At 44.5% G+C, this 25200-nt stretch overlaps 1 protein-coding gene across 1 annotated transcript; it reads left to right on the top strand.

Moving 5' to 3' along the window:
- The first annotated feature begins 3289 nt into the window (after positions 1-3289).
- Positions 3290-16627, top strand: Eef1e1 (eukaryotic translation elongation factor 1 epsilon 1). The gene is made up of 4 exons (NM_025380.2): positions 3290-3411; positions 6078-6278; positions 7227-7322; positions 16008-16627. Exons 1-4 carry the CDS (start codon positions 3325-3327, stop codon positions 16146-16148), a joined length of 525 nt encoding a protein of 174 aa, NP_079656.1. The 5' UTR covers positions 3290-3324; the 3' UTR covers positions 16149-16627.
- Positions 16628-25200: the final 8573 nt, after the last annotated feature.

The following is a 25200-nucleotide window of genomic DNA, read 5'->3' as shown; positions in this document are numbered from 1 at the left end:
ACTAAGCATTAGATCTATGAGCCCACTCTCATTCAAACAACTACATTCTGCTCCCCGTACTCCACAGGTCTATAGCCATATTATAAAATGCACTTAGTTCAGTTTCAAAAGTTGCCACAGTTTACCATAACCTCAACACTCTTTATAATTCCAAAGCTCAAAGTTTCTGAGACTTATGGTACATATCTCTAAATCATAATCTCCTGTATAGTCAAAAGGCAGACTGCATCCTTCCAACATACAGTGGTACAGAATGTACCTTACCCTTCCAAAGGAGAAGAAAGGGGAGCATTGCGAGGAGATCCTGGGACAGAGGAAGACTGATACCCAGCAGGGACCGTGTTCTGCATCTTCACGCCTGTCTTAGTTAGGGTTCCCATTGCTGTGCAGAGACATCATGATCACAACAACTCTTATAAAGGAAAACATTTAACTGGGGCTAGCTTATAGTTCTGAGGTTTAGTTCATCATCATCATGCTGGGAAGCATGGCAGCATGCAGGCAGACATGGTGCTGAAGAGGTAGAGTTCTCCATTTGGATCCACAGGCAACAGGAAGAGAGTGAGACACTGGGCCTGGCTTGAGCATCTGAGACCTCAAAACCCTCAACCTTCTTCCAACAATGCCACAACTACTCTAACAAGGCCACACCTCCCAAGAGTGTCAGTCCCTATGAGCCTATATGGTGGTTTTCATTCAAACTACCACAATGTCCAGGGTCAAAGCACTCCTCATATCTGAAACTCCTTCCGGATTTGTTGAATGCAGCATATTTCTCCATCTTGGGCCATTTCCACACCTTATCTGCAAGTTTCCTAGCCAGGTATCCCAAGACTTTGGCATCTCCACCATCCTGCGGTCTACACAATTCAGGCTTCACCTTCAGAGCTTCTCACAATGGCTTCTCTGGACCTCCATGCAGGGACACCCCTGACACATGCCCAGCCTCAGCAACTTTCCTTAACCAAGGAGGGAGAGTCCTCAGTCCCTTCCTTGTATCCTTGACTCTAAAGCTAGGACCACATAGTGAAGCTGCCAGGTTCTGCACCTTGCTAGGTTGGAACTTGCTCCCCTCACTCAAACACGTGTGCATCAACTTTGGTTTTTTTATGGTTTCCATCACTGTTTAAGCTTTTCTTTAATTTTTTCACAAGTTGGAAGCTTAGCTGCGTGAGGATCTTGTCCTGAAGTCACCACTCCCTTTACTCCATGTAGCTTCAGGCTTTCCTTTAAACTTTGTATCTCTTTGAGCGCCAGACTTGGCTCCAACATCCCGGTGCTCTCTTTCTCCTCAAACAGTATCTTTTGTATTTTTTTTTCCTTGCTCCTTTTCATTATAGATCTGGCTAAGTGTGACCACCAACAACTGCATGACACAGTCAATCCTGGGCTACCTTGAAATCTCTGCCAACAGTATTAATCCAAAGTCTTCAATTTAGGTTGGTTTTTTTGTTTGTTTGTTTGTTTGTTTTTTTAATTTTAGGACAAGGGCACAAGGGAGCTACTACATTCTTTGCTAAAATATCATAAGAATGGTTTCTTGGCCACTCACTAAAATTCCTCCCCTCTGAAATTTCTTGATCTGGGCCCCATAGTTCAAATCACCCTCAGCATTGTTTTCCATGCCCCTACTAGGAAGGTCCATTAAGTTTCACTTATAGCATCCAAAGACTTTTCTAGTCCAAGTCCCAAAGTCTTCCATATTCCCCCAATGTTGCGGCCGCCAGCAGCTCGCAACATGAACGGTTCGACTGAGAAGGCCACTCGAGCTGTAAGAGAGGAATCTAGACGGGGCGAAAGAAGAAACGGAGCTAAGACAAATTCATTCTGATCAAAGCTCAAATTTTATTGTTGCGACACTAGTTATAAAGGAAGGGGGAGGGGACCCAACTCCCGACGAATAATCTCTGGTCCAGTAGAAAGGTGCACCTCCGCAGGTTCTAGCAGTGGGCGTGGCAGAACGAATGAGCAGGAAGCTCCACCCCTGAACAAGCAGGTTTCAGGCTGGGGGAGGGGAGACTACACCCCAACAAACAGAATAATCAAGCCTGTCACAGCAACATCTTGGTTCCTGGTACCAGCTTCTGTCTTGGTCACTGTTCATTTGCCTATAATCACCATTTTTATTCAAACCACCACATAAGGATTCAACTTGTCTCAGTTAGAGTTTCTATTGTTGTAAAGAGACACCATGAGTTACTATTAACTTTTATAAAGAAAAACATTTAGTTAGGGCTGCCTTACGGGTTCAGAAATTTAGTCCATTATCATTACAGTGAGTCTCATGGCCCCAGGCAGGCAGACATGATGCTGAAGGAGCCAAGAGTTTTATATCTGGATCAGCAGGAGGCAAGGAAAAAAAAAAAAAAAGAATGCCACTAGGATCTGAAACCTCAAAGCCCACCCCCACTGCCACATTTTCTCTAACAAGGCCACACCTACTCCAACGAGGTCACGCCAATAGTGACACTCCCGGTGAGCATATGGAGGCTCATTTTCTTTCTTTTGGGGGGGGGGGAGAGGAGGGGTTCGAGACAGGGATTCTCTGTGTATCCCTGGCTGTCCTGGAACTCACTTTGTAGACCAGGCTGGCCTCGAACTCAGAAATCTGCCTGCCCCTGCCTCTGCCTCCCGAGTGCTGGGATTAAAGGCGTGCACCACCACGCCCGGTTGGGGGCTTATTTTCGTTCAAACAACCACAGATCTCAAGTTCCCTTGCTAGGTCACTGGCCCTTATCCTTATTTTAATTTAAGATTGTTCTATAATTTTCTTATTTGGAGAACTATTTGACGAGTTTGGGAATCAATGCTTTATATTTATAAAACAAATAATCTAAATTATTCTTCTGATCTACAATAGTTTTATAAGCATTGTAATGAATGATTCAATCTTTAAGATTCGGATACATTCAGCCAGGCAGTGGTGGTGCATGCCTTTAATCCCAGCATTTGGGAGGCAGAGGCAGGCGAATTTCTGAGTTCGAGGCTAGCCTGGTCTACAGAGTGAGTTCCAGGTTAGTCAGGGCTATACAGAGAAACCCTGTCTCAGAAAACAAAACTAAGATTCGGATACATTCTTCTGTGAAACTGTCTACACTCCGTGCTCTCCTCTGCCTACTGTGAGCAATCCACCGGACTCCGAATGTGGTTGGCCCCGCCCTTAATTACGAACCGCCCCCTGCCTTGAGCTGACTCCGCCCCTTTCGCGCAGGCGCGCTTGCCGTCCTCCCAGCCAATCGTGGGAGACATCTGTGGGGCCGGACTTCCTGCTCAATCAAGGTCCTAGCTGTGCAGGCCCCGCCTCCCTAGGAGCTGGGCCAGAAGATGGCGGCGGCCGCGGAGTTGAGGCTGCTGGAGAAGAGTCTGGGACTGAAGCCGGGGAATAAGTACAGTGCTCAGGGCGAGCGGCAGGTGAGGCGCAGCGGTAGGAAAGCAGCAGGGCGGCGGGGTGACCCGGAGCCTACGCGACCCGGCCGGGGCATCGGAATGGACTCCGCTCCCCACGTGCGTGCGGGGCGGGCCGCGTGGCTCGGTCTGGACCTCCAGGCAAATGTCACCGTCCTCCCCTCGGGGAGCAGAAAGCCAGTTCGCGGAGGCCTGGGCAGAGTCAGGGGTTCAGATCCCTGTAGGCGGCCGTTAGCCGTGCCTGGTCCTTTCATTCAGCGACCGCCTTTCCAGCGGCTGGCCGGGCGAGCGGTACAGATTCCTGGAAGCCGCCTGGCGGAGGGAACACGGAATAGGACCCTGCTCATTCTGGCGACACACCCGCTTGGATGTGCATTGTGCAGAGAATTGAGGAAGATTCCGGGTGTGGGGCAGTGGAATGCTTGGTGAGATAGAAGAATCCTGATTTCTTAGGGTGTAGAAAGTGAGTCCTTTGTAACTCATCATTTGCCGTAGAAAGATGGTACTAGAGGAAGAATGGTAGTGGGAAACCATAGAGTGTGCCTTGAACGGGATTCCAGATCTAGATGGCTTGTTCCTGTTTGGGCCCAAAGGTTTTGTTTTGTTTTGTTTTTTCCTTTAATGTCTAAATCGTAGCGGTATTGTGGGGTTCACAGTAACTTAATGTGGCACCTGGAAAGGTTAAATGACTTGCCTGCCGTAGGCTGCGAAGGCCATCCTCCCCAGAGGTGATGTGCTCTGTCCTCAGCCCAGTTTCCTTTGCACACCCTCTTTTTTGGCTTTGCCGAGACATGAGAGACAGTCTTGCTTTCAAGGCATGAGGGACAGTCACCAGCAATTAAGGGCCCAATAGGACAAGCGACAGGGGAGGAATACATTGAGGACAGTGGCACAGTGCCACAGAGGAGGTGGGATTTAAGCTTCAGTGAGAAGCTGGTGTTCAAGAGATTAGACTTGGAAGGATGTAGAAAACCAGTGAATTACTATGTAAGTTTGGGTCCAGTAAGCCACCCAAAACAGAGTAGTGCAATACAGAATAAACCCAAGTTCAGTCTTAGACCAAGTTCAGTTTGAAGTTCAGAGTTGGGTTTTAGTGCCTTGTGTAATGGAAACGTTTCACAGTGAGTCCCAGTTGAAAGTTTCTGGTTTTCTGTGAGTACAGACCAAAGACTAGAGATGAAATCACCGTGTTTCCTTAGTTGAAAACTAACCACAGTACACCAGCAGTTACGATGTGCTCAGCGAGATTCCCAATAATAATGACAAGGAACAGTCTAAGGATCCAACTGTAGGAGCAAGGTCCATTAGATTATGGTACATCAGTACATGAGGAAACTACTACTTATCCACCCGCTAGAAGTAGCTCACATCAGGACTTGGGGAGCTGAGAAAGGTGGATCACCAAGAGTTCTCGGCCAGCCTGGGCTAAGGACTCAGAACCTGCCCCCTCACCACCACCACCACCACCAACAACAACCCACCCCCAACCCTGCCAAACGTGATTGCTTTGAAGGCTACGGAATCCCAGAATTGTTATGAAAATAATGTTTCTGATAATTAAACATGCATTAAGAATTGTGCGTGTTAGATTATATATACACCTATATACAACATTTCAGTGTTATATAAATCGTTAAGAACTGCCATGTGGGTGCTGAGACTTGAACCCAGGTCCTCTGGAAGAGCAGCTAGTGCTCCTAACCTCCCAGCCATCTCTTTTCTCCCCAGATTTGGTTGGGTGGTTTGGGTTTTGTTTGGTGGTCCTAGGTTTGGTTTGGTTTTGGAGACAAGGTCTCACTAAGTAGCTCTGGCTGTCCTGGAACTCACCGTGTAGATCAGTCCTTGTCATTTTGAGTGACCTGAGTAAGTCTGATCGCATGAAGAGGTGATAAACATTGCTTACAGCTGGAAATATCTGGTTGCTGGTACAAGTGTCTCAGCCTGGCCACTCCCCTGTGGTGGTAGTTTTAGAGATGAGTAAAGAGTATTGGTATAAGAGACAAGCCAGGTGCTGAGCCACTGCTACACATAGTCTCCTCAGACCTCTACACATAGTCTCCTCAGACCTCTACACATAGTCTCCTCAGACCTCTACACATAGTCTCCTCAGACCTCTACACATAGTCTCCTCAGACCTCTACACATAGTCTCCTCAGACCTCTACACATAGTCTCCTCAGACCTCTACATATAGTCTCCTCAGACCTCTACACATAGTCTCCTCAGACCTCTACACATAGTCTCCTCAGACCTCTACACATAGTCTCCTCAGACCTCTACACATAGTCTCCTCAGACCTCTGGAGACTTGGCTTAAGTAAGAAGTAAACTGTTCTAGGGCAAGGGATGTGGCACAGTGCAAGGCTTGGATTTTATCCCCCAAATAAAGTATTGTGGTTTCTGATTTTCCTCATTGAATACTGAGCAGTCGTGGATTACTGCGTAATGTTTGTCAGTTTTTGTAGGTGTTACTGCAAGCTACGTCACCCAGCATGCTGTTAAGTTACGTCACCCAGCATGCTGTTAAGTTACAGACCAGACCCTATGACTACTGCTGTCCTAGCTTTCATTATATATAATTTACTATCATGAGAGGATTTTTGTGCTTACTTCCAGTTTACAATCACGGTGGTCTCTGTTTTTGTTTCCTGAAGAATTTCTTTTTCTTTTTAAGATTCCAGTTCTACAGACAAACAATGGCCCGAGTCTAATGGGATTGAGTACCATCGCCACCCATCTAGTCAAGCAGGCCAGTAAGGAGCACTTGCTGGGGAGCACTGCAGAAGAAAAGGCAATGGTTCAGCAGTGGTTAGAGTTCAGGGTCACTCGAGTAGATGGACACTCCAGTAAAGAAGACACCCAGACTCTGCTGAAGGTATCTTGACTGTCTCTTCAGGCTGTGCTGCAGGACACAGGAAGCAGAAGGCCTTCCCTCAGGGTCTTCATTTGGTGGCCTTCTTCGCCATTTCCCAAAGTGTTTAAAATATATACATACTTGTACATATATGTATTATGTGTGTATATATTTTTATATACTATATTTATATACAGATAGTGTATATGTATGTATCAAAACCCAATAAATCGAAATCTTTTATGTTGTAAAAAAATTAACAAGAGCATGGTTTGTGTGTGTGTGTGTGTGTGTGCCTGTGTGTGTGTGCGTGCGTGTGTGTGTGTGTGTGTGTGCATACACATGCAGATGGGGGTCAGGGGCCAACCTCAGGGGTCTGTGCTTTCCCCACCTTGTTTGGTTGAGACTAGTTCTTTAGTAAACCCAGAGCTCACTGATGGCCAGAGAGGTTGGCCAGTGAGCTCTGGGGTGTACCTGTCTGCCTCCTCAACACTAGGGTTACAAGCATGCACCACTGGGCCCAGCTTTTATGTGGATGCTGGGGTCTCACCTCAGGTCCTCATGCCTTTGTGCAGGCACTCACCCTACTGAGCCATCCCCAGCCAGAGTGAGCATGGTTTATACAGTGCAGGAACAAAAACATTGCACTCTGACATGGCCAAAGATGGCGCTTGGAATGTTGTTTCTCTTGGAGACCTCTCATTTGTGATTTTTGAATGAAACTTTGTTATTAGCAATTTTTTGTTTCCAAAAGATCTCCTCACAATTTCTCCCCGCCAACCCTCCTGCCTCATTCTCCTCCCGAGTTCTGGGCTTTACTTATGTGAGCCATCACATCCAACTTAAAGATTAGGTTTACGAAATTAAGTCTCAGTATTTTTCTTCTGGGTGGCTTCTAGGTGTTTTAAGTCACAGGCCAGAAGAGCTTCATTGTCATTGTTTCTAAATCAAAGCACTTTTCTTCTCTAGGATCTTAATTCCTATCTTGAAGATAAAGTCTACCTTGCAGGACATAACATCACCCTGGCGGACATCCTGCTGTACTACGGCCTCCACCGCTTTATAGTGAGTATTTAGGCGCTAGTAGGGTTGTTCTCTGTAGTAGTCGGGATCATTTTTTTAACGTTGTGAATTTTAATCATCCATATCAAAAGTTGAAAGTTATTTTAAAACAAGGCCCTGTAGGCAGCACTTGCCACAGTCTGTCTGCAGAGTTGCTCTCTCTCATCTGCTCTTGGCAGCTGCATTTTCCCTTTTGCTTCTGTTCTTCCTCCACAGCTACTGCCTCTGGCTCTGTCGTCATCCCCTCCACCCCCAGAACCCCATCTTCTGTGCACCTTCCTGCCCATGCTCTTGAGTCAAGCGTCTTGATTGCTAATTGTAACCTAATTTGATGACTCTGGTTTACTTAAATACTTCCGCCGCTTCCCTTCAGCTTGCTGTGCTGGAGAGTCACCGCCATGTTAAATGTCTTCGTTTTTGTGTACAAAGAGCTCTGGTTTAGAAATTGCATGAGTATAGGTTGCTAGCCTTAGGAAGTTTTCCCTCCGATTGCAGCTAGGCTTACTTAGTCTGCTCTCCTTCCTCTCTAGATCCTTATCTGTCTGACTTGGTTGCCATTTCTCCTTCACAGTCTTCCTCTTCGTTAACTGAGTTCTTTCCTCTTCAGCCCACCTGTTTATAAATCCTTACCCACCTCCTCTCCCGTTTCGGGTCTTAGGCAGTGTAATGTAAGAAATGTAAATGCTGCTCTCATTTCCTCACATGAAGTGATGAGGTGAGAGCCATTCCCAAGATTTACAAAGACATGGCTTGGGCTGAGCCCAGAGCATTGTTATTCTCTCTATGCCTAGACCTGGAAGCTTCTAGCCTCCATTCAGTCTAATATTCTGTATCCTGGACCTTGAAGGCTTCAGCTCCCAGCCTCTGTCTACTAACCTAGACCTAGAATGTTTCAGCCTCAGAGACTTAACTGCTAAATAAACTCACTCTTTCTAGCTCTTTCTGAACTCTGGTTGGCTGGTCAGCTCAGCGTTCTGGCACAAACTCCTCTCCAAGCCGACTGATTCAAGTTAGATTCTTTCTGCTTCTGACTAAGTTGCTCTGCTTGGCCTTAGATTAAGTATAACTATATGTTTAATCTTCTGGCACCGTCTCATTCTCTGGCTCATTCTGGCTTCACCTGCTGCCTGTCTATAAAACTGTACTGGTAAATTCTCATTCTCTCTCTCTCTCTCCCTCTCTCCCTCTCTCCCTCTCTCCCTCTCTCCCTCTCCCCCCCCCCCCCTCTCTCTGTGTGTTTCTGTACTGCCTCTTAAGTCACCTCTCTTCCACTGCTGTTCTCTTAAGTAGTTTCTGTTTCCACTGCTGTTCTGTGGAGAGGTGGCGTAGCCTATAGACCCAGAAGGTTTTGGATGTGATCTCTTGCCAGAGCAGCCATGTTGCTGAATTAGAATTCCTCTACAAGAAGGGAATTTTCTAGTCTCTTACCTCATCTCCCTTCCATGCCAGTCCTTTCTGGGTTATCACCCAAACTTTGTTTTCTTCTTTCTCTCATTCCTTCATACTTATCCTCTAAGTACTTGGCTAGTCTCTACACTTTCAATCACGTGTCATCTGCGTTTTACTTACAATGAGACACTCCCTGTTTCCTTCTCAGTGTTCTTTATTCTGTAGAAGTGTGCGCTCCTTGCTCCTTGCACTTTTCCTGAGTGGGCAGTTAGCTGAGCCCCAGTGAAGCCAGTCCTAACTCATAGCTAAGTGGGAGGCTCTGGTCCTGAGCACAGTCAGTGTGTCATGTCGACCTTTTTCTCTGCCTTAAAGAATCTCTCTGGGCTGGAGAGATGGCTCAGTGGTTAATAGCACTGACTGCTCTTCCAGAGGGCCTGAGTTTAAATCCCAGCAACCACATGGTGGCTCACAACCATCTGTAATGGGGTCTGATGCCCTCTTCTGGGGTGTCTGAAGACAGCAATGGTGAATACATTAAATAAATAAATCTTAAAAAAAAAAAAATCAACTCCTCACACCACCACCTCTTTCTTCCATTTTGACAGAAGACTTCATAACATTTTTCTATACTCTCCACTCCATGATCCCAGTCAGGGCCCAGGTTTCCACTTGCTGGATCCTCTTGCACCAATCTCATTTTTCCCAGGATCCTGAGTGACTTTTGCCTGAGCATTGGTCAGTTTTATTGTCTCTAGTCTGTATAAAGAAGACGCAGATGAGACAGGCTGTTTGAGATGAGGCTGGTGGCCAGTAGGCCAGCCTTTCTTAAGGCCAAGTTTTTACTTTCTCAGTAACTCAGTAGTTCCTGAATCCCATGCAAGTGCATTTGTCAGCCTGGGAGCGCTTTCCTCTGGCTCCTGCCACCCTTGCTGGCTGGCTGTGTCCCTGGGGCTTTGCCTGAGCTGTAGCACCCTAAAGCCTGCTGGCTAACTGTGCTTTTCCTACCCGTGTCTGGACTGCTCTCCTCTGATGCATCCTGGTCCTCGCTGCATCCTTCCTAGCAGATGTCTGCTCCAGCTCTGCCTCCTTGCTGGGGTCTGCCTCGGCTCCTGAAGCCTGCTGAAATGCTCCCTCTGTCTCTGTTTGGCCCTTGGAGGACTTCCTTCAGCTCGGGTTTATTTGCTTATGCTGTAATCGCTCTTTGAAAATCTCTGTCACAAACTGCTTAAGTCGTAGATGTAGACATTTCTTTTCTGTCTGGCATAGTTCCCAGCATATCTTATACAGTCAGGCTTCTTTAATAATACTAAGTACGTGTTTTGAACATTCTTGTATACTGTTCAAGGAATAGAATACATATATACATGTGTAAATATGTTTGCATGGACCAAAGCAGATCTTTCTTGAGTGTCTTAGTGTGTAGAGTAGCCCTTTGTAAGCCATAAGCTACCAGAGTAAGAAGCAGTGCCTTTAGATTCTACCCTCTACAGTGGCGGGTTCCATGTTACCTGCGTGAGCCAACCACAGAGCAGAGATACTAGAACAATCCAATCTGCACTGCATACGAGCGCGCGCGCGCACACACACACACACACACACACACACACACACACACACACGTCATTCCCTCCCTCACCATGAGAGCGTAGCCTGCTCTTACTCCAGTGCCGACAACATGGTACTGGATAGCACCAGCTTCCCGCAGACATTGAGTTGTATCGTTAGTCCTCCACGTAAGCCATGCTTCTTTCTCAATTTGAATTCACTTGATTTTATTAACAGTTGTTCCTCAAGTTGGGTGTGCTGGCATACACCTATAATCCTAGCACTTGGAAGGCTGAGGCACAAGGTCTGCCACAAGTTCAAGGCTAGCCAGAACTACATAATGAGATACAGGACAGAGAAGTCTTTGTTTTCTCAAGAGGGTGCAGTCAGGCTTCCATAACCCAAACATATGTAACGTTGGAGTGGCCAGGTTGTTTGGCTTAGCACAGTACTCCCTATTATATGTTTAAAATGATCCAGAGCCTCCTGCTCATGCCCACTAGTCTGTATTTGAGAGGGACACAAAAGGAGTATTAACCTTTATTTTCAAGGAACTACTAATCTCGTTGGATAGGCTGTTCTACATAAAAACATCAAATTAGAGAAAACAGAACCAAGTACTGATTTCTCATCAGAATATAATTTGATCACTTAAGGGTCAGGTGATGCCGGATAAAGACTCATGACAATTATGTACAGAATACAATTGCCCTTGACTAGCCAAAGAATCTGTCATTGTTATATAAAGTTTCTCTATTCAGCTGCCAATACTTCTAACATGTAGATTGGCCATATCTATCGTTCCTCATCAAAAAGCAGCATGTCTGCTGTAAAAGAAAGCTGTTCATCGCTCTGCAGGAGAGTGGAATGGAGTAAGTAAGTGGACGGTCCTGAGCTTGGAAGACTCAGGACTCATCACACAAAGCCAAGGAATGTGGAAGTGGGTGTCTTATTCCTTAGCCCCTCCTGGCTTATCCAGGCGCAGGCTTGTGGGATTAGCAGTATTCAGTACCCTGTACTGTGTCTGTTCCTGTTTTCACCTACAGTGATGCAGTCGTTAGTTCTGTTCTTCAGTGTATTTACATGTGGAGAAAGCGTCATCAGACGCTGAAACACGAGTCACAGCAGCCTCTTCGTCCCGTCCTAGGTCACTCTGTTTTAGTAGCTTTGTGAACTTAGAATGATGACGTGGCACAGCTCACCTCATTTCAAAACGAAAAAGGCCTCCAAGGTCAAGAGGGTTTGCTGCTAACGTATCTGAGCTTCTCTCCTGGTGGCAAATGGACTATCTGTGAGCTTGGGGAGCCTGACTTGACCTGAATGAGGCTGCGGCAGACATATTTGGTGTTACTACTGAAAGCTTAGTGCTGGGAGAAGTGTGAGGCGACTGAGCTGGTGATGGTCTGCAGGGCATTAGGCTTCCTGTCCTTAAGAAGGAAGAATTCTCCTAATTCAAACCAAAGGTGTTAGAAAGTGTATGGAACTCTTATGTGTTTGTATTTTCCTCTGCTGGCTCAATGCAGATCATGGGAGAACTTACGCAACATTTCTCTTCCAGAGTAGTGAATACAGTCATAATTCTATAGTGCAAAATACTCCTAGCTCCAGCTGCATTTATTCAACTATGAGTCACGAAACTTGGAAGGCCTTGGCTTTCAGGAAACTTAAAACTGTTTTTCTCAGTTCTGAATATTAAAATCGGGGCTTTCTTAATACCCATTTATACCTACTTATATTGTCTATTCTGGAATATGTGCCTTCTATACCTGTAGTGACTGTTATGATTAAAATTATTATATTTTTTTTTTGGAGATGATTTCTCTGTGTAGTCCTGGATGTCTTAGAACTTGCTCTATGGACAGGCTGGCCTTGAGCCCAGAGACCTGCCTGCCTCCCAAGTGCTGAAATTAAAGACATGTACACCATCACCTGGCTTATGGTGATCATTTTTAAAGCAACATTTAATAGAATAATTCCTAAATTTCTTTGACCGTTGCTTTGGATTATATAAGTCAAAGTGTGTATCTTCTCCCAATCAAAGAGCAGGCAAGGTATCCGCAGACAGGAGTAGGCCCCATTAACTAAAACCTTCCAGGTGACAAGGTTGCAGCATGGTGTTGAGAGAGATCTTTGTGATTGGATCGGGGTAGACTGAGAAAGGTGTCTGCTCGATAGTAGGTTTGTGCACAGATGTGAGGTCTGGCTTGGCCACCTGCTTGTGTGTTTTTCAGCTTTTCCAGCTTTGATCCATTCAGCAGTGTGTTGATGTCCCCAATCCTGCATCTCCTCACTTACCTTCTGATGTTGTTAAATCCTTACTCTCTGATCAGCACGGGAACCTTTGGGTCATGAAATCGTCCTTAGATGGTTCCTATTGGAAGCCCAGTGTTACAGCAATGGCTAGGAGGTTCTGAGATCAGGCCTCCAGTGCTCATTATTGTTTGTGTTGATCCCAACGCTAGTGGCCAGTGATCGCTTTCCCGGTGAGTCCATGGGAGACTGCCTTGAGAGTGTTAGAATACTTTTTAATGCTGTGGCTGGCCCGTAAGATCGTTGTGAGCTGAAATGCATTTGTTCTGAGCCTGGAGCACCAGTGGAACATGGAGTCTTTGAGAAGGAAAGGAGAGGGGAAGGGACAGCTATGAAACAAGGAACACTGACAATCCTGGTTGTCCTGAGATAGCCTAGAAGGCAGCACTAGTGCCAGGCTGCAGAGTGGACTGGAGTGTTGCCTACACGTCTTACTGGAAAATAAGCAAGTCAGAATGTTATCTGTTTGGCTTTAAGGTTCCTACTGAGTTCCAACATAAACAGAAGTGAGTTAAGTAGGAGAATGGGCCAGCCCCACCAGACAGACACTGTTGTCTAGACCTGAGAAGCAGGAAGCAGCGTTTGTGATATCTTCCTCCTGGGAAAAAAGGAAAGTAACTAGGAGGGGATGTTGGAAAGCCAGCCTTATAAATGAAATTGCCCGGGGGTCATCACATCAGAACCGTTTCTAAGAAGAGTTTGGTAAGAAGAAGTATCTTTTGCTTAGTTTATTGACAGTAACTTTATGTGCAAAATGTTTACCAAAAAAATAAACACCATAAGTCATGTGTCAAGTTCAGCCCCCATTTTCTTAGACTCAGAAAGAGGCCTGACTTGTCAGAGGACATTAGCTTGAGTCACTGAGAATACCACGCAATAGACCAAGATCCAAACATTGTCGGATTAATTTGAAAACTATTAGGAGATTAGAAGCTATGAGAATAAAAATTATTTTATCCTTAGGTTGGACTGTAGTCTTTAGAGACTACAAGTGTGAAGTGTGTAGGTTGGAGAATATTTATTTTGGTTTATATCTTCAGTTCTTATTCTCTTAAATAACAGGCCTGGTAGCAACAAATGCTAGTTCTGTATGTTAGCAAATGTGTATACACACACACACACACACACACACACACACACACACACACACACATACACACACACACACACACACACACACACACACACACACGAATACCTCCTTTTCACCTGGTTCAAAATATCAGTGCGCAGGCTGAAGACAAATAATTATTCCTACTGAATAGTTCCTCCTGAAAAATAACTCCAGGGAAATTGTTAAGTTGTCAAGTATTGTTGTAATGAAATAGTTCTAAAATTCTAAGAAAGTCATTGTTAATTCTTTCATTTTAGAGTTGGTTCTGGGAAAGGAACCTAGGCTAGCTAGCTAGGAGTGCATTCTGCTACTAAGGAGCTACACCCCATCCCCTAAACTTTTTGTTTGTTTGTTTTTTGAGACAGGGTTTCTCTGTGTAGCCCTGGCTGTCCTGGAACTCACTTTGTAGACCAGGCTGGCCTCGAACTCAAAAATCCACCTGCCTCTGCCTCCCAAGTGCTGGGATTAAAGGCAAAAGTTTGCATTTAGGGGGCTTAGAGGCAACTCAGTGGACAACACTGGCCCGCCATGTCAAGACCCATATTCAGTTTTTACACCAACCAAACAACAGCAAAAAGAGCAAACAAGAACTCAAGCTTCTCTTGAAGTCTTTGGTGATATTTATAATATATTGGTAGAGCTAAAAAAAATTATTTCATTTACAAAGTGTTTTCTGAGTGCAGACTAAGTCCCACAAGTGACTACTTTATCTTTTCTAGTTAAATGTATTAGATGCTTTTATTTCAAACCTAAAAATCAGGAATGTATGAGCTGGAGAGATGGCTCAGTGGTTAAGAGCATTGACTGTTCTTCCAGAGGTCCTGAGTTCAATTCCCAGCAACCACATGGTGGCTCGCAACCATCTGTAATGGGATCTGATGCCATCTTCTGGTATGTCTGGAGATAGCTACAATATACCCATACATAAAACAAATACTTCTTTTTTTAAAAAATTGTCTTTACACTAAAAAAGACTTTCTTGCTCAGTCTTCTTGAGTAATACATGGGATTATAATCTCCATGTGATGAATTTGTTCCAGACAAGCGATAGGTCTTTCTGACAACTAGTCACAGACCTACTCCTCTTGAAACAAGGTCAGTTCGGTTTTATTATTTGCTATATCGGCCTGGGTGCTGGACTCTGGTGTGTGAAGCTCACATGTGTATGTAACACAGCAATGAGACTCTGGTCAACAAGTCAAATAAGTTCACAAATACAATGTTTGCTCATTTGTTATTTATGTTCTGTGTTCTGGAAGTTACTGCACACTAATTTGTCCTTCACTTGCTAGGTACTGTGACTTGGCAGGTCTCCTAATAGGCACACTTACACACACACAGCCTTGGGATATCACCTTGTTAAAGCCTGCAGGCATGCAGACCTCCTTGCGTGTGAGACTTGTGGGGCCCAAGCTGGTTTTGTTTTTATTTTCTTTGTGTTATAGAGACTTGACTGTCCTTTCAGTAAATGTTGAATTATGCACAGGTGAAGGGTCTAAACCATAATTCCTTGCATGGCTTCCTCTTTACTGAACAACTTAATCCTAAAGTTTGCCTTAGGGAAAGTCTTGAGTCACCACCTACTTTGGAATCTGATCCCAAGGGCATAAGTGCCTCTCCCTTTGAGTTGGAGATACTGAGGGTTGGGAATCACTGCTGTGCCCACTAAAGCACAGATTTTTACTGCTCATAGAGTGAGGTGTGCTGTGTATTTAATCAGCCATTCTTCCAACCATGTGTCACTAGACAGAGCCTTTCTATTAAGCTGTAAGCACTTAAACTAAGCAGATCAATGTCTTTGAGGGTGGTGTCTCCCTTTGAATTTAAGAAGGAGAGCAGCAGTTTTCTGCTTCTTTCTCTCTTTGTCTGTGTCTCTCCCTCTCTATATATATACATAATTTTTCTTTTTATTAACATAATGTTCCTTTGTTAAGTATGTTAGATATCAAAAACTCTTCATTTTGGAGGCTTACTAAAAAGGACGAATCAATCATATCTTAGTCTTTTGAAAACTCTTATCTCTCCTTTTCTTTTTTCAGTAAAGTGAAAACCTCTTTGGGCCTTTAAATTTTGTATTAATGTCGGTTTTCATATTTATGGAAAGCTTGGTATTTTCTTAGAAAGCACATCTGGTTCTGAACTGCACATTAAAATATTAAGCAAATATATTGCTATCACAACTGTCTGCAGCTTTCACTTCAGTATAAATATGTTGGCTTTGAAGACTGGGGAATTGGGTGTTTTTCAGTTTCTGTCAGTCACCTCCTAGTGCTGACAGCTCTGCTCATGTACAGTGAATATTATATGTTGTGTTTTTAATCTCTGCTTAGGTTGACCTGACAGTTCAAGAAAAGGAGAAATATCTTAATGTGTCTCGCTGGTTTTGTCACATTCAACATTACCCAGACATCAGGCAACATCTGTCCAGTATTGTCTTCATCAAGAACAGACTCTATGCTAACTCCCACTAGAAGCCCTCGCTGTGCAGCAGCCAGAAGTGTAATGGAAAATGTATCTTGGACCATGGTACTAATGTAAATTAATATGGCATCATTGTTTCTTTGTTAATGTTGGTAGAATTTTTAAAGTGTAAGCTCAAGTCTAAATGTTTTATTTGTCCTGTAGTTGAGGCTTCGTAATTTTTTTAATGTAAAAATCAGCTGTTATCCAAACAAATCAGGATCAAATTACAGATCTTGTTTTTATGAACAAAGTTGATTTTGGTAACAGTTGAAAATCAGTGGCTCAACTTTAAAAAAAAAGCCCCTATTGATGTCACATCTGGCTGTTTACTTTTTTCGTGTTTTTAAAATTTATTTTTCTCTTAGATATTTATTGTAGTTTATTTACTAAAACCTATGACAAATTATGTTGAGGAATCAGAAAGGGAAGTTATATATATTTGTTCTCAAAATATTTATGTGAGCTAGTAAATGTGGTTTTAAAAATCAACTTTTGTTTGTTATCTTTCCTGTAGTCAGTATCTACTGAGGTGAACCACATCACTGAGCGCCCCACCCCCACCACCAGGGAGTTAAATGCATTCCTCTTAAGCTAATGCTGCCTTTCTCTTGTTGGCCATATTGAAAAATGTAGTGACAATAGAAACTGGGCTTTATTCACCATCTCATCTCAACCAAAAGCCAGCGCTAAAAGAGTCCGCTGATGCAGTGCCAAGAAGAACAGGGACACTGTTAACCATGGCTCTATTCTTGCTGTAACTCGCTCTCATTGGTTTAATACTGACAGGTTATTGAGAGAGAGCTCATCTTCCCAAATAAGAGAGGAGGACTCAGGTATATCATGTGTTTGTAACCCAGCCATAGTATGGCTGAGTGAGAACAGACCACTCCAAGGCCAGCCTAGCCTACACAGGGAAACTTGGATTTGAGAAAACAATGTAGGGCCAGGGTGTAACTCAATGAGAGAGTACTTGCCTAGCACGCACTAGGTCCTGTGTTCAGTCCCCAGCACTGGGAGAGGCAGAGAAGGGAGAGTGTCCTAGGTGGTATGATTCAAAGTTCCAGGGAGAGAGCAAGATTTGGAAATATTCAGCTCTTGGGATGAGTCCTCTTTTTGTCATTAAGCTCATGATTTTTGAGCACAGCAAAACGTCACTTCTAAACATGACTGCATTGAGTCGGAATGAGGAGAACGCCTTTACCCTGGGTTAGTGATGACCCTGGCTAAGTTGATGGAGCTGATGAGATTCCTCCCAGAGGTTGCTGGTCTTGTTTCACTTTTGATGGTAATCATAAAAACTACATGTTGGTCCTCCCCACCTGCCGTCCTTGAGATGCCTGCCTGATCAGCACGTTGAATCCTCTGGCATAAGACAAAAGGCAGCAAATCATCTAATCATGGGGAAAAATGAATTCACATCACCATCTTTACGCTCCAGTCCTTGTTTCCTTCAAGATGTTGAACAAGAGACATACCTTTGTGCCTACTTTACGTCTGAGACAGACGTCTGTGAGATGCTTGGAAAACTGCGACCACTCAGATGTGTGCTGTTTTGAGAAGTGGATGCCTCTTTCCCACCCTTTCTGTCTCTAATGCCCCCAGATCCGTTTGCTGACTGCTGAGTGTCTACTGCAAGTGTATTTAATTTAACACTTGCCATGGTTAGGGTTCTCGATCCGGGCACAGCATACGGCACACTCTTACACACTCTTGGCTTCAGAGACTATAACAGTCTGGGACCAAATTCCTGGGGCAGGGCACACAACGTGTTCTTTTGGGGGCTTCCTGGCCCCACCATTCTCTGGAAGTAAATACTAAGTATTAAGTGGAACCACCTACTGTGTTCTGGGCCCTGTACTGGCATCTTCATGTTAACTCATACTGACTCACAAAGCACGGAGGGCAGACTCTGCCACATGCTAGACAATACCTCCAATGGAAATGTAATAAATGAGAATTGTATGACCTTTCCGGGTTGGTGACAACCTATCCACCATATTGCTCACTGATTCTCCTGCCCTGATGTTTTTCACACCTTCATTCCACTCGCAAACTTTGCGGGAAAGCTTTGCACTTGGGTCAAGACCCCATGGCTTTTATTCAGTCATTAGAGCAAATGCTAGTTTAAAATAAGGAAGCGATACCCAAAAAAAGGCCATTTGTTCATGGACATAATTGCAGGAAATCATTCATTATGAGCTGACTTCCCTGCTGAATACCTCATCCAGTTAGTGGATTATTTCAGTAAGGTTTCGACAAACAGCTGCCTCCCACTTTCTATCTGCAGGCAGATACATGCTAAGAAGGTCCACCTGGTGACTGAAGCCACAGCTCGCACCAAACTCTGCATCTACCATGCTTTTCTCTATATGTGCACGCGTTTGATGAAGATTATAAATTAGATAAGGTAAAAGCCAATAAATGATAGAGTAAGGTTGAACCGTTACAGCAATGTGTTTCTGACACAACAGTTAATCTGGCAGTCAGCATAGTTACTGACTGGTGGGTGGGTAGAATATACAATGTGGCTACACTGGACAAAGGTAATAGGGGCAGGTAGGACAGAAGAAGTTCATCCTGCTGCTCCAGTTTACTCACAGTGTAACAAGTGAGTTGTTTACTCACGGTGTAACAGGTGAGTTGTTTACTCACGGTGTAACAGGTGAGTTGTTTACTCACGGTGTAACAGGTGAGTTGTTTACTCACGGTGTAACAGGTGAGTTGTTTACTCACGGTGTAACAGGTGAGTTGTTTACTCACGGTGTAACAGGTGAGTTGTTTACTCACGGTGTAACAGGTGAGTTGTTTACTCACGGTGTAACAGGTGAGTTGTTTACTCACGGTGTTATAGGTGAGTTGTTTACTCACGGTGTAACAGGTGAGTTGTTTACTCACGGTGTAACAGGTGAGTTGTTTACTCACGGTGTAACAGGTGAGTTGTTTACTCACGGTGTAACAGGTGAGTTGTTTACTCACGGTGTAACAGGTGAGTTGTTTACTCACGGTGTAACAGGTGAGTTGTTTACTCACGGTGTAACAGGTGAGTTGTTTACTCACGGTGTTATAGGTGAGTTGTTTACTCACGGTGTAACAGGTGAGTTGTTTACTCACGGTGTAACAGGTGAGTTGTTTACTCACGGTGTTATAGGTGAGTTGTTTACTCACGGTGTAACAGGTGAGTTGTTTACTCACGGTGTAACAGGTGAGTTGTTTACTCACGGTGTAACAGGTGAGTTGTTTACTCACGGTGTTATAGGTGAGTTGTTTACTCACGGTGTAACAGGTGAGTTGTTTACTCACGGTGTAACAGGTGAGTTGTTTACTCACGGTGTAACAGGTGAGTTGTTTACTCACGGTGTAACAGGTGAGTTGTTTACTCACGGTGTAACAGGTGAGTTGTTTACTCACGGTGTAACAGGTGAGTTGTTTACTCACGGTGTAACAGGTGAGTTGTTTACTCACGGTGTAACAGGTGAGTTGTTTACTCACGGTGTAACAGGTGAGTTGTTTACTCACGGTGTAACAGGTGAGTTGTTTACTCACGGTGTTATAGGTGAGTTGTTTACTCACGGTGTAACAGGTGAGTTGTTTACTCACGGTGTAACAGGTGAGTTGTTTACTCACGGTGTAACAGGTGAGTTGTTTACTCACGGTGTAACAGGTGAGTTGTTTATTTCTTTGGATTTTGACTTACACTTTTGGAGTATACTTGATAGTGGGTAACTGCAACAGTAGAAAGTGAAATCTTCCATGAAGTGAGACTGCTTTATATGGGAATTTTTACTTTTTACTCCTTGATGTCACCTCTGTATGCCTGTAGTTAGGGTCAGAAACAGACACCGTAGGTTTTCCACAAGGACGAAGGAAAGAAGACGGCAGAGTGAATGGAAGCAAGCGTGCTGTTCACTGCCCTTGTAAGCATATCTAATTTACGAGATTCTTCCTTGAAGTCTGTCCAGAATAGCTTCAAGATAGGATGATAATATTTTAAACAGATCTGGGATTAGGAAAGTATAGAACTGCCTGTAATCAGCTACACGTACGTCACTCCCACAGATAGAAAGCACAACTGTTAGACAAGTAGTCACAGAAGAGTCACCGTGAACTCTAGCCTCTTTGCTTATTTTTTTTCTTAACATTTGACTTTTCCTTAAAAAAAGAAAAAAGGAAAGAAAAAAAGACAAATGTTAGAAGAACTTTAATGTGAATCTAGCTTTGGCAGAGATGTGGTGAAGTAATGGATTCAAACATTTAGCTTTTTGACCCCAGGAGAGCAGTATTTCTTCTTTCTCTCCATAGTTAGGCAATCTGCTGCTTCCCATCACCAGGGCACTAAATTTCAAATTCTCTGTACACCTGAGCAGGCTGCTACGATCTGGCCATCTTAATTTTAGTCTTGATTTATGGAAGCTGAATTACATTCCTAGCCCTTCCTGGAGCTCCGGGGGAATTTTATTGCGAAAGCAGTTGGGAGAAAAGTTACTGTCGTATATCTCTTGCTGGGCAGATTTTGAGGCACACAAGGGGCTCTGCATCCTCTGCTCTGTGTCTTGCATGGATTGATTAACACTGTGACACCCAGCTCTAGGCTTACCCACAGCACATCACAGATGAGAATTTCTTTTTGCAATTGCTTATAGAGCCTGGATTCCTGCAGGCTGTGCCTCTATTCCCCATACTGCCGGTGAATAAAACTAATTCCTACTGCTTTGTAATTTACCCAAATCCATCTTTCACTGAGCAGAGGGAGGCCCAAAGAAGGCTGATGAAAAGTCAGGAGATTCTAAAGTTGGCCGGGTTTTGCTGTTATGTCTCAAGTGTCTCTACTTCCGTGACCATACTTCCTTTGGGAATATTCTGACTTTTAAGATGTTTGTTTCCTTGTGAGGGAATAGAAGCCTTGAGTCTTTTCCAGCTCAGTGAGTTAATTTGATAGTTCCTTCGCGCTGTCGCTTCCACTTGGACAAGGCCAGGTCCCTAGGGCTTGCCGGTTGTATTATGGATCCTGCAGATTTGGCCTGCCATTCCTGCTGAGTGTCATCTGTCCTTGCAGTCTTGCTATGGATAAAATTTATTCTCCCTCACATCATCTGCTTGAGAAATCTGTGCCTGGAAGGCCTGTCTGTCCACATTAAGTTTGAGCTATGATAGCCATACAACTAATTTGACAAGGCATTGCTTTAAATAATAAGGCTCCAGGCTTGCATTGACCAAGTCGAGAAACTTCCAGCCCCCAGAATGAAAATTCCAAAGCTCGTTTTGTGCATTCTCTGAACTAGACTGTTCCTGTTGATGTAAGCAATCTGCCCTTCTACAGCACTTAGGAGCCATGTGTTAGAGGCTTTGACTTGCAGAGTGGCCTCTCCGGTTCCTGTTTTCAGTATTTGAACTCCATTTGGTAGATTAAACAACTCAGTATAGCAGTGTCCCTTATCCATAGAGCATGTGTTCCGAGACTTCTAGTGGATGCCTGGAACCCCAGGTAGTACATATGTTAGCTTTCCATTACATTACAAAATCCCTAGGATCATTAACTCAGGATAGTGTTTACTGTGCTTCACAGCTTTAGTACCTGGAGTGAGGCAGCATCAAGGCTGGCAGCATGTGTGTCTAGCTGCTCACCTTATGGCCAGAGGGGCGGGGATGGGCTGATGAAGAAGATAAGGAGAGGCTGGTATCCCAAGGCTTATTACTTCAAGGTCGTACCAGCAATGACTTAGTGACCCTCCCTAAGGCCCCACCATCTAAAGGCTCCACCACCTCCTGATATCACCAAGCTGAGGTCCAAGTGCTTACTGACACACAGACATCTGAGTGATCCAAAACCCAAATTATAGCAGTACCGTGTAGACCAGGGTTTTTCTTTAGTACACATACATGCCTGTCTTAGGGTTTCATCGCTGTGAAGTAACTTTATGACCAAGGCAACTCTTTTCAGAAGAAAACATTTCATTGGGGCTGGATTGCACACACACACATCTCAAATCAGTGATTGCTTTTTCCAACAAGACTGCCTTTCCTAAAGATGCTGTAACTTTCCCAAAGGACATCACCAACAGGGGACAAGTGTTCAAATACATGAGCTCATGAGGCCACTCATCATCACAGGCATAGCAAGAAATTAATAATAAGTAAAAACATATAAATATTGTAGTTATTTTAAATCATGAGCTATTTGTGGGACTTTCACCTTTATATTTTCAATCTGCAGCTGGCTTCATTGAAACGGTGGAATAGCCACAGGTAAAGCAAGCACAGGTCAGCCCTCGTTATCAGATGCATAGGGACCCACTCTGCAGACATGCGCAGAAATCACCTGAGGCTTCTTCAAATGGGTTTCTAGGATCTCGTTCACGTTTTCCATTTATGAGATCTAGAATAGGGCTGAGACTGTGTCTATCCAAGTGATGCTGGCACGATAACTATCCTGTGAGAAACTCTTATACCTATTCCAGCCCGGAGAATCGGCAGACTTCAAGGGAAGCTGCCCCAAATTAAAGCCTTCCTCTTTGTGTCTGGTGGAGCCAAGTTCTTCCCCCCACCGCCATCCTCCCTCCCCTGGCGTGATTGGGAAGTCTTTGTGGCTTTGTTCCTACTGAGCAGCTGTCGCAGGAGCTTGCACACAACTCATGTACCATCCATTGACTGCCGTTGTGTCACCAGAAGCATCTCTCAGGCGAACCATGGTGATTCAGGACCCTGAAGGTTCAGTATGAGATGTATGGGATTGCTGCCACCACCAAGCCTGGTGACGCTCATTCACAGCACGGTCCTTCACACCATGCTGACATGCACACTGAGCATGCCATATGTGTCCCCTAAACTTCAGGAAGTTAATGCATGCAAATTTATAGGCTCTTACCCCCAAGACCAAAGATCCTGCCATCTCTTCCCTCGTGTGTGCACACATGCACACAGAAATACAACTAAATAAAACATAATATTGACATTATATATATATACATATATATATATATATATATATATATATATATATATATATATATATATATCCATTCTTCCAGAAACATGAAAGATAATAACCCCTTCAGAGAAATAGAGTTCATTTTTTATGGTTTGGATGTGACATGAGACCCCTCCCTCCCCCTCGCACTCCTGTATTGAACCTGTGGTCCCTAGGTGATGCTGCTCATTTCAAGGAGGGGAAGTTTAGCAAGCAGGGTAGCCCCCACTCCCTCCCTTGCTGCCTCTCTCCTGTCTGAGTGGAAGGTACAGAGGCACATGTAGATCTCGAGCCTCCCAGAGAACAGCGCAAGTCGACGACATAATATCTGACCTGATGCTCACAGGCCAGGCTGATCGTGAGCGTCAGTGCGTCAGAATTGCAGGAAAGCAGGGTGCTCTCCACTGGTAGACGGCTCTGTGAGGGGAGGAAGAGGTGAGGTCAGACTCCGTCACCTCTTCAGCTCTTGACACTGTGTTGAGCACATGCTGGGTGGTCAGTACATATTTATTGCGAGTTTTTTGAATTAAAACATGAGTTTATATGGCCTTCTAAAGTGAATGTGTTCTCTCTTCATTCTTCCATAGTCTCCCTTCCCCATCATCTGCCCACTCCTCATCCATCCACAATGACTGACGGACACACAGACAATCACTGAAGTAGTTGTTTCTGCCACATAAAAGTCATATAGCCATTTTGGCCTTTCTGTAAAGTTGAGAAAACTGATACCTGTTTCAAAGGAGTGTGAGATGGTGAGATGAATTCGTATTTGTAGGGTGCTTACCTCAACACCTTGCAGGTAGCAAGTGCTATGTGAGTGTTGGCCCAGTGGTGATGCAGTTCTGCCCCTGACTATCCATAGACTTCAGAAGTGAAAGCTCAGTCATGGACACATTCCACCTGTTTTAGACTGGAGCCACAAACCCCAGGCAGGGTTCCTTAGCCGTGCATGGATTTGCTGTTTCACTAAAATAACTGTGTAGCTCAGGAACATGCTATGTTTACAATGAGCTTTATTATAAAATTGTACCGGATAAGCAGCCAAATGAGGAGACTTGGAAGAGTCCCCAACGTGCAGCTAGATGCTCAGAAGAGCATCTTCCTCTTGGCACATGGATGGATGGCTGCAAGCACGAATTCCGCAGAGGATTTCAGGGTGCCTTACAAAGGCACAGGGGACCAAATCATTACTCATGTAATTGAACTCAACCCTATAAGAAGAAGGTGTCAGGCCCCCTGGGACTGGAGTTACAGACGGCTGTCAGTCACCATGTGGGTGCTGGGAATTGAAGCCAGATCCTCTAGAGATGTGGCCAGTGCTCTTAACTGCTGAGACATCTCTCCAGGCCCCCAGCCAGATTCTTTGTTGTACAACTTAGTTAATGAATGAATACATAGAGGGAACAAAGAAGGCATCCCAGAGAGGGAAGGTTAACAAGAAATGCAGAGAAATGGCACAGTAGAAAGACCTCCCTGCTCTTACCTCAAAATCTCTACTGAGTTGAGACCACTACTTAGTCCTTGGCTCTTCCTTGAGTTTCTCTCTCTCTCTCTCTCTCTCTCTCTCTCTCTCTCTCTCTCTCTCTCTCTCTCTCTCTCTCTCACACACACACACACACACACACACACACACCACATACATACACCACACACAAGCATGCATATGCCACAGACACATTGTTTAGAATAATAGATTTCCCTCCTCACAATGCACAGGTTGATCTAGCAGTTTCTGATGGTGCACACAGCTCATGTGACTGCATCTGGCTGGAAATGACTCTCACATCTCTGGGACAGGAGTGGGGACTCTTGGTGTGCCTCAGTTCTCCCCTTGCAACCTCTCTCCACACGTGTCTAAATTAGTATGCTTCTACACATGATGACCTCACTCCAGCAAGAGTGTCCTGGCAAGAAAACAAAGCAGGATGCTGCCCGGTCCAATGGAACCCACTCATCAGTACCGTGTGTTCCACTGGTCAAAGGTCAAGTCACAAGGCCAGCCCAAATTCAAGGTGAAGAGAAACAAATCCGTCTCCTAACAGGAGGTGCTGATAATCTCACATGTGGGAATTAAGAACACTACCAAATATGTTGAT

Source organism: Mus musculus, chromosome 13, assembly GCF_000001635.26.
Source record: "Mus musculus strain C57BL/6J chromosome 13, GRCm38.p6 C57BL/6J".
NCBI lineage: Eukaryota > Metazoa > Chordata > Mammalia > Rodentia > Muridae > Mus > Mus musculus.
The sequence above is the reverse complement of the archived record's forward strand: the minus strand, read 5'-3'. Positions and strand labels throughout refer to the sequence as shown.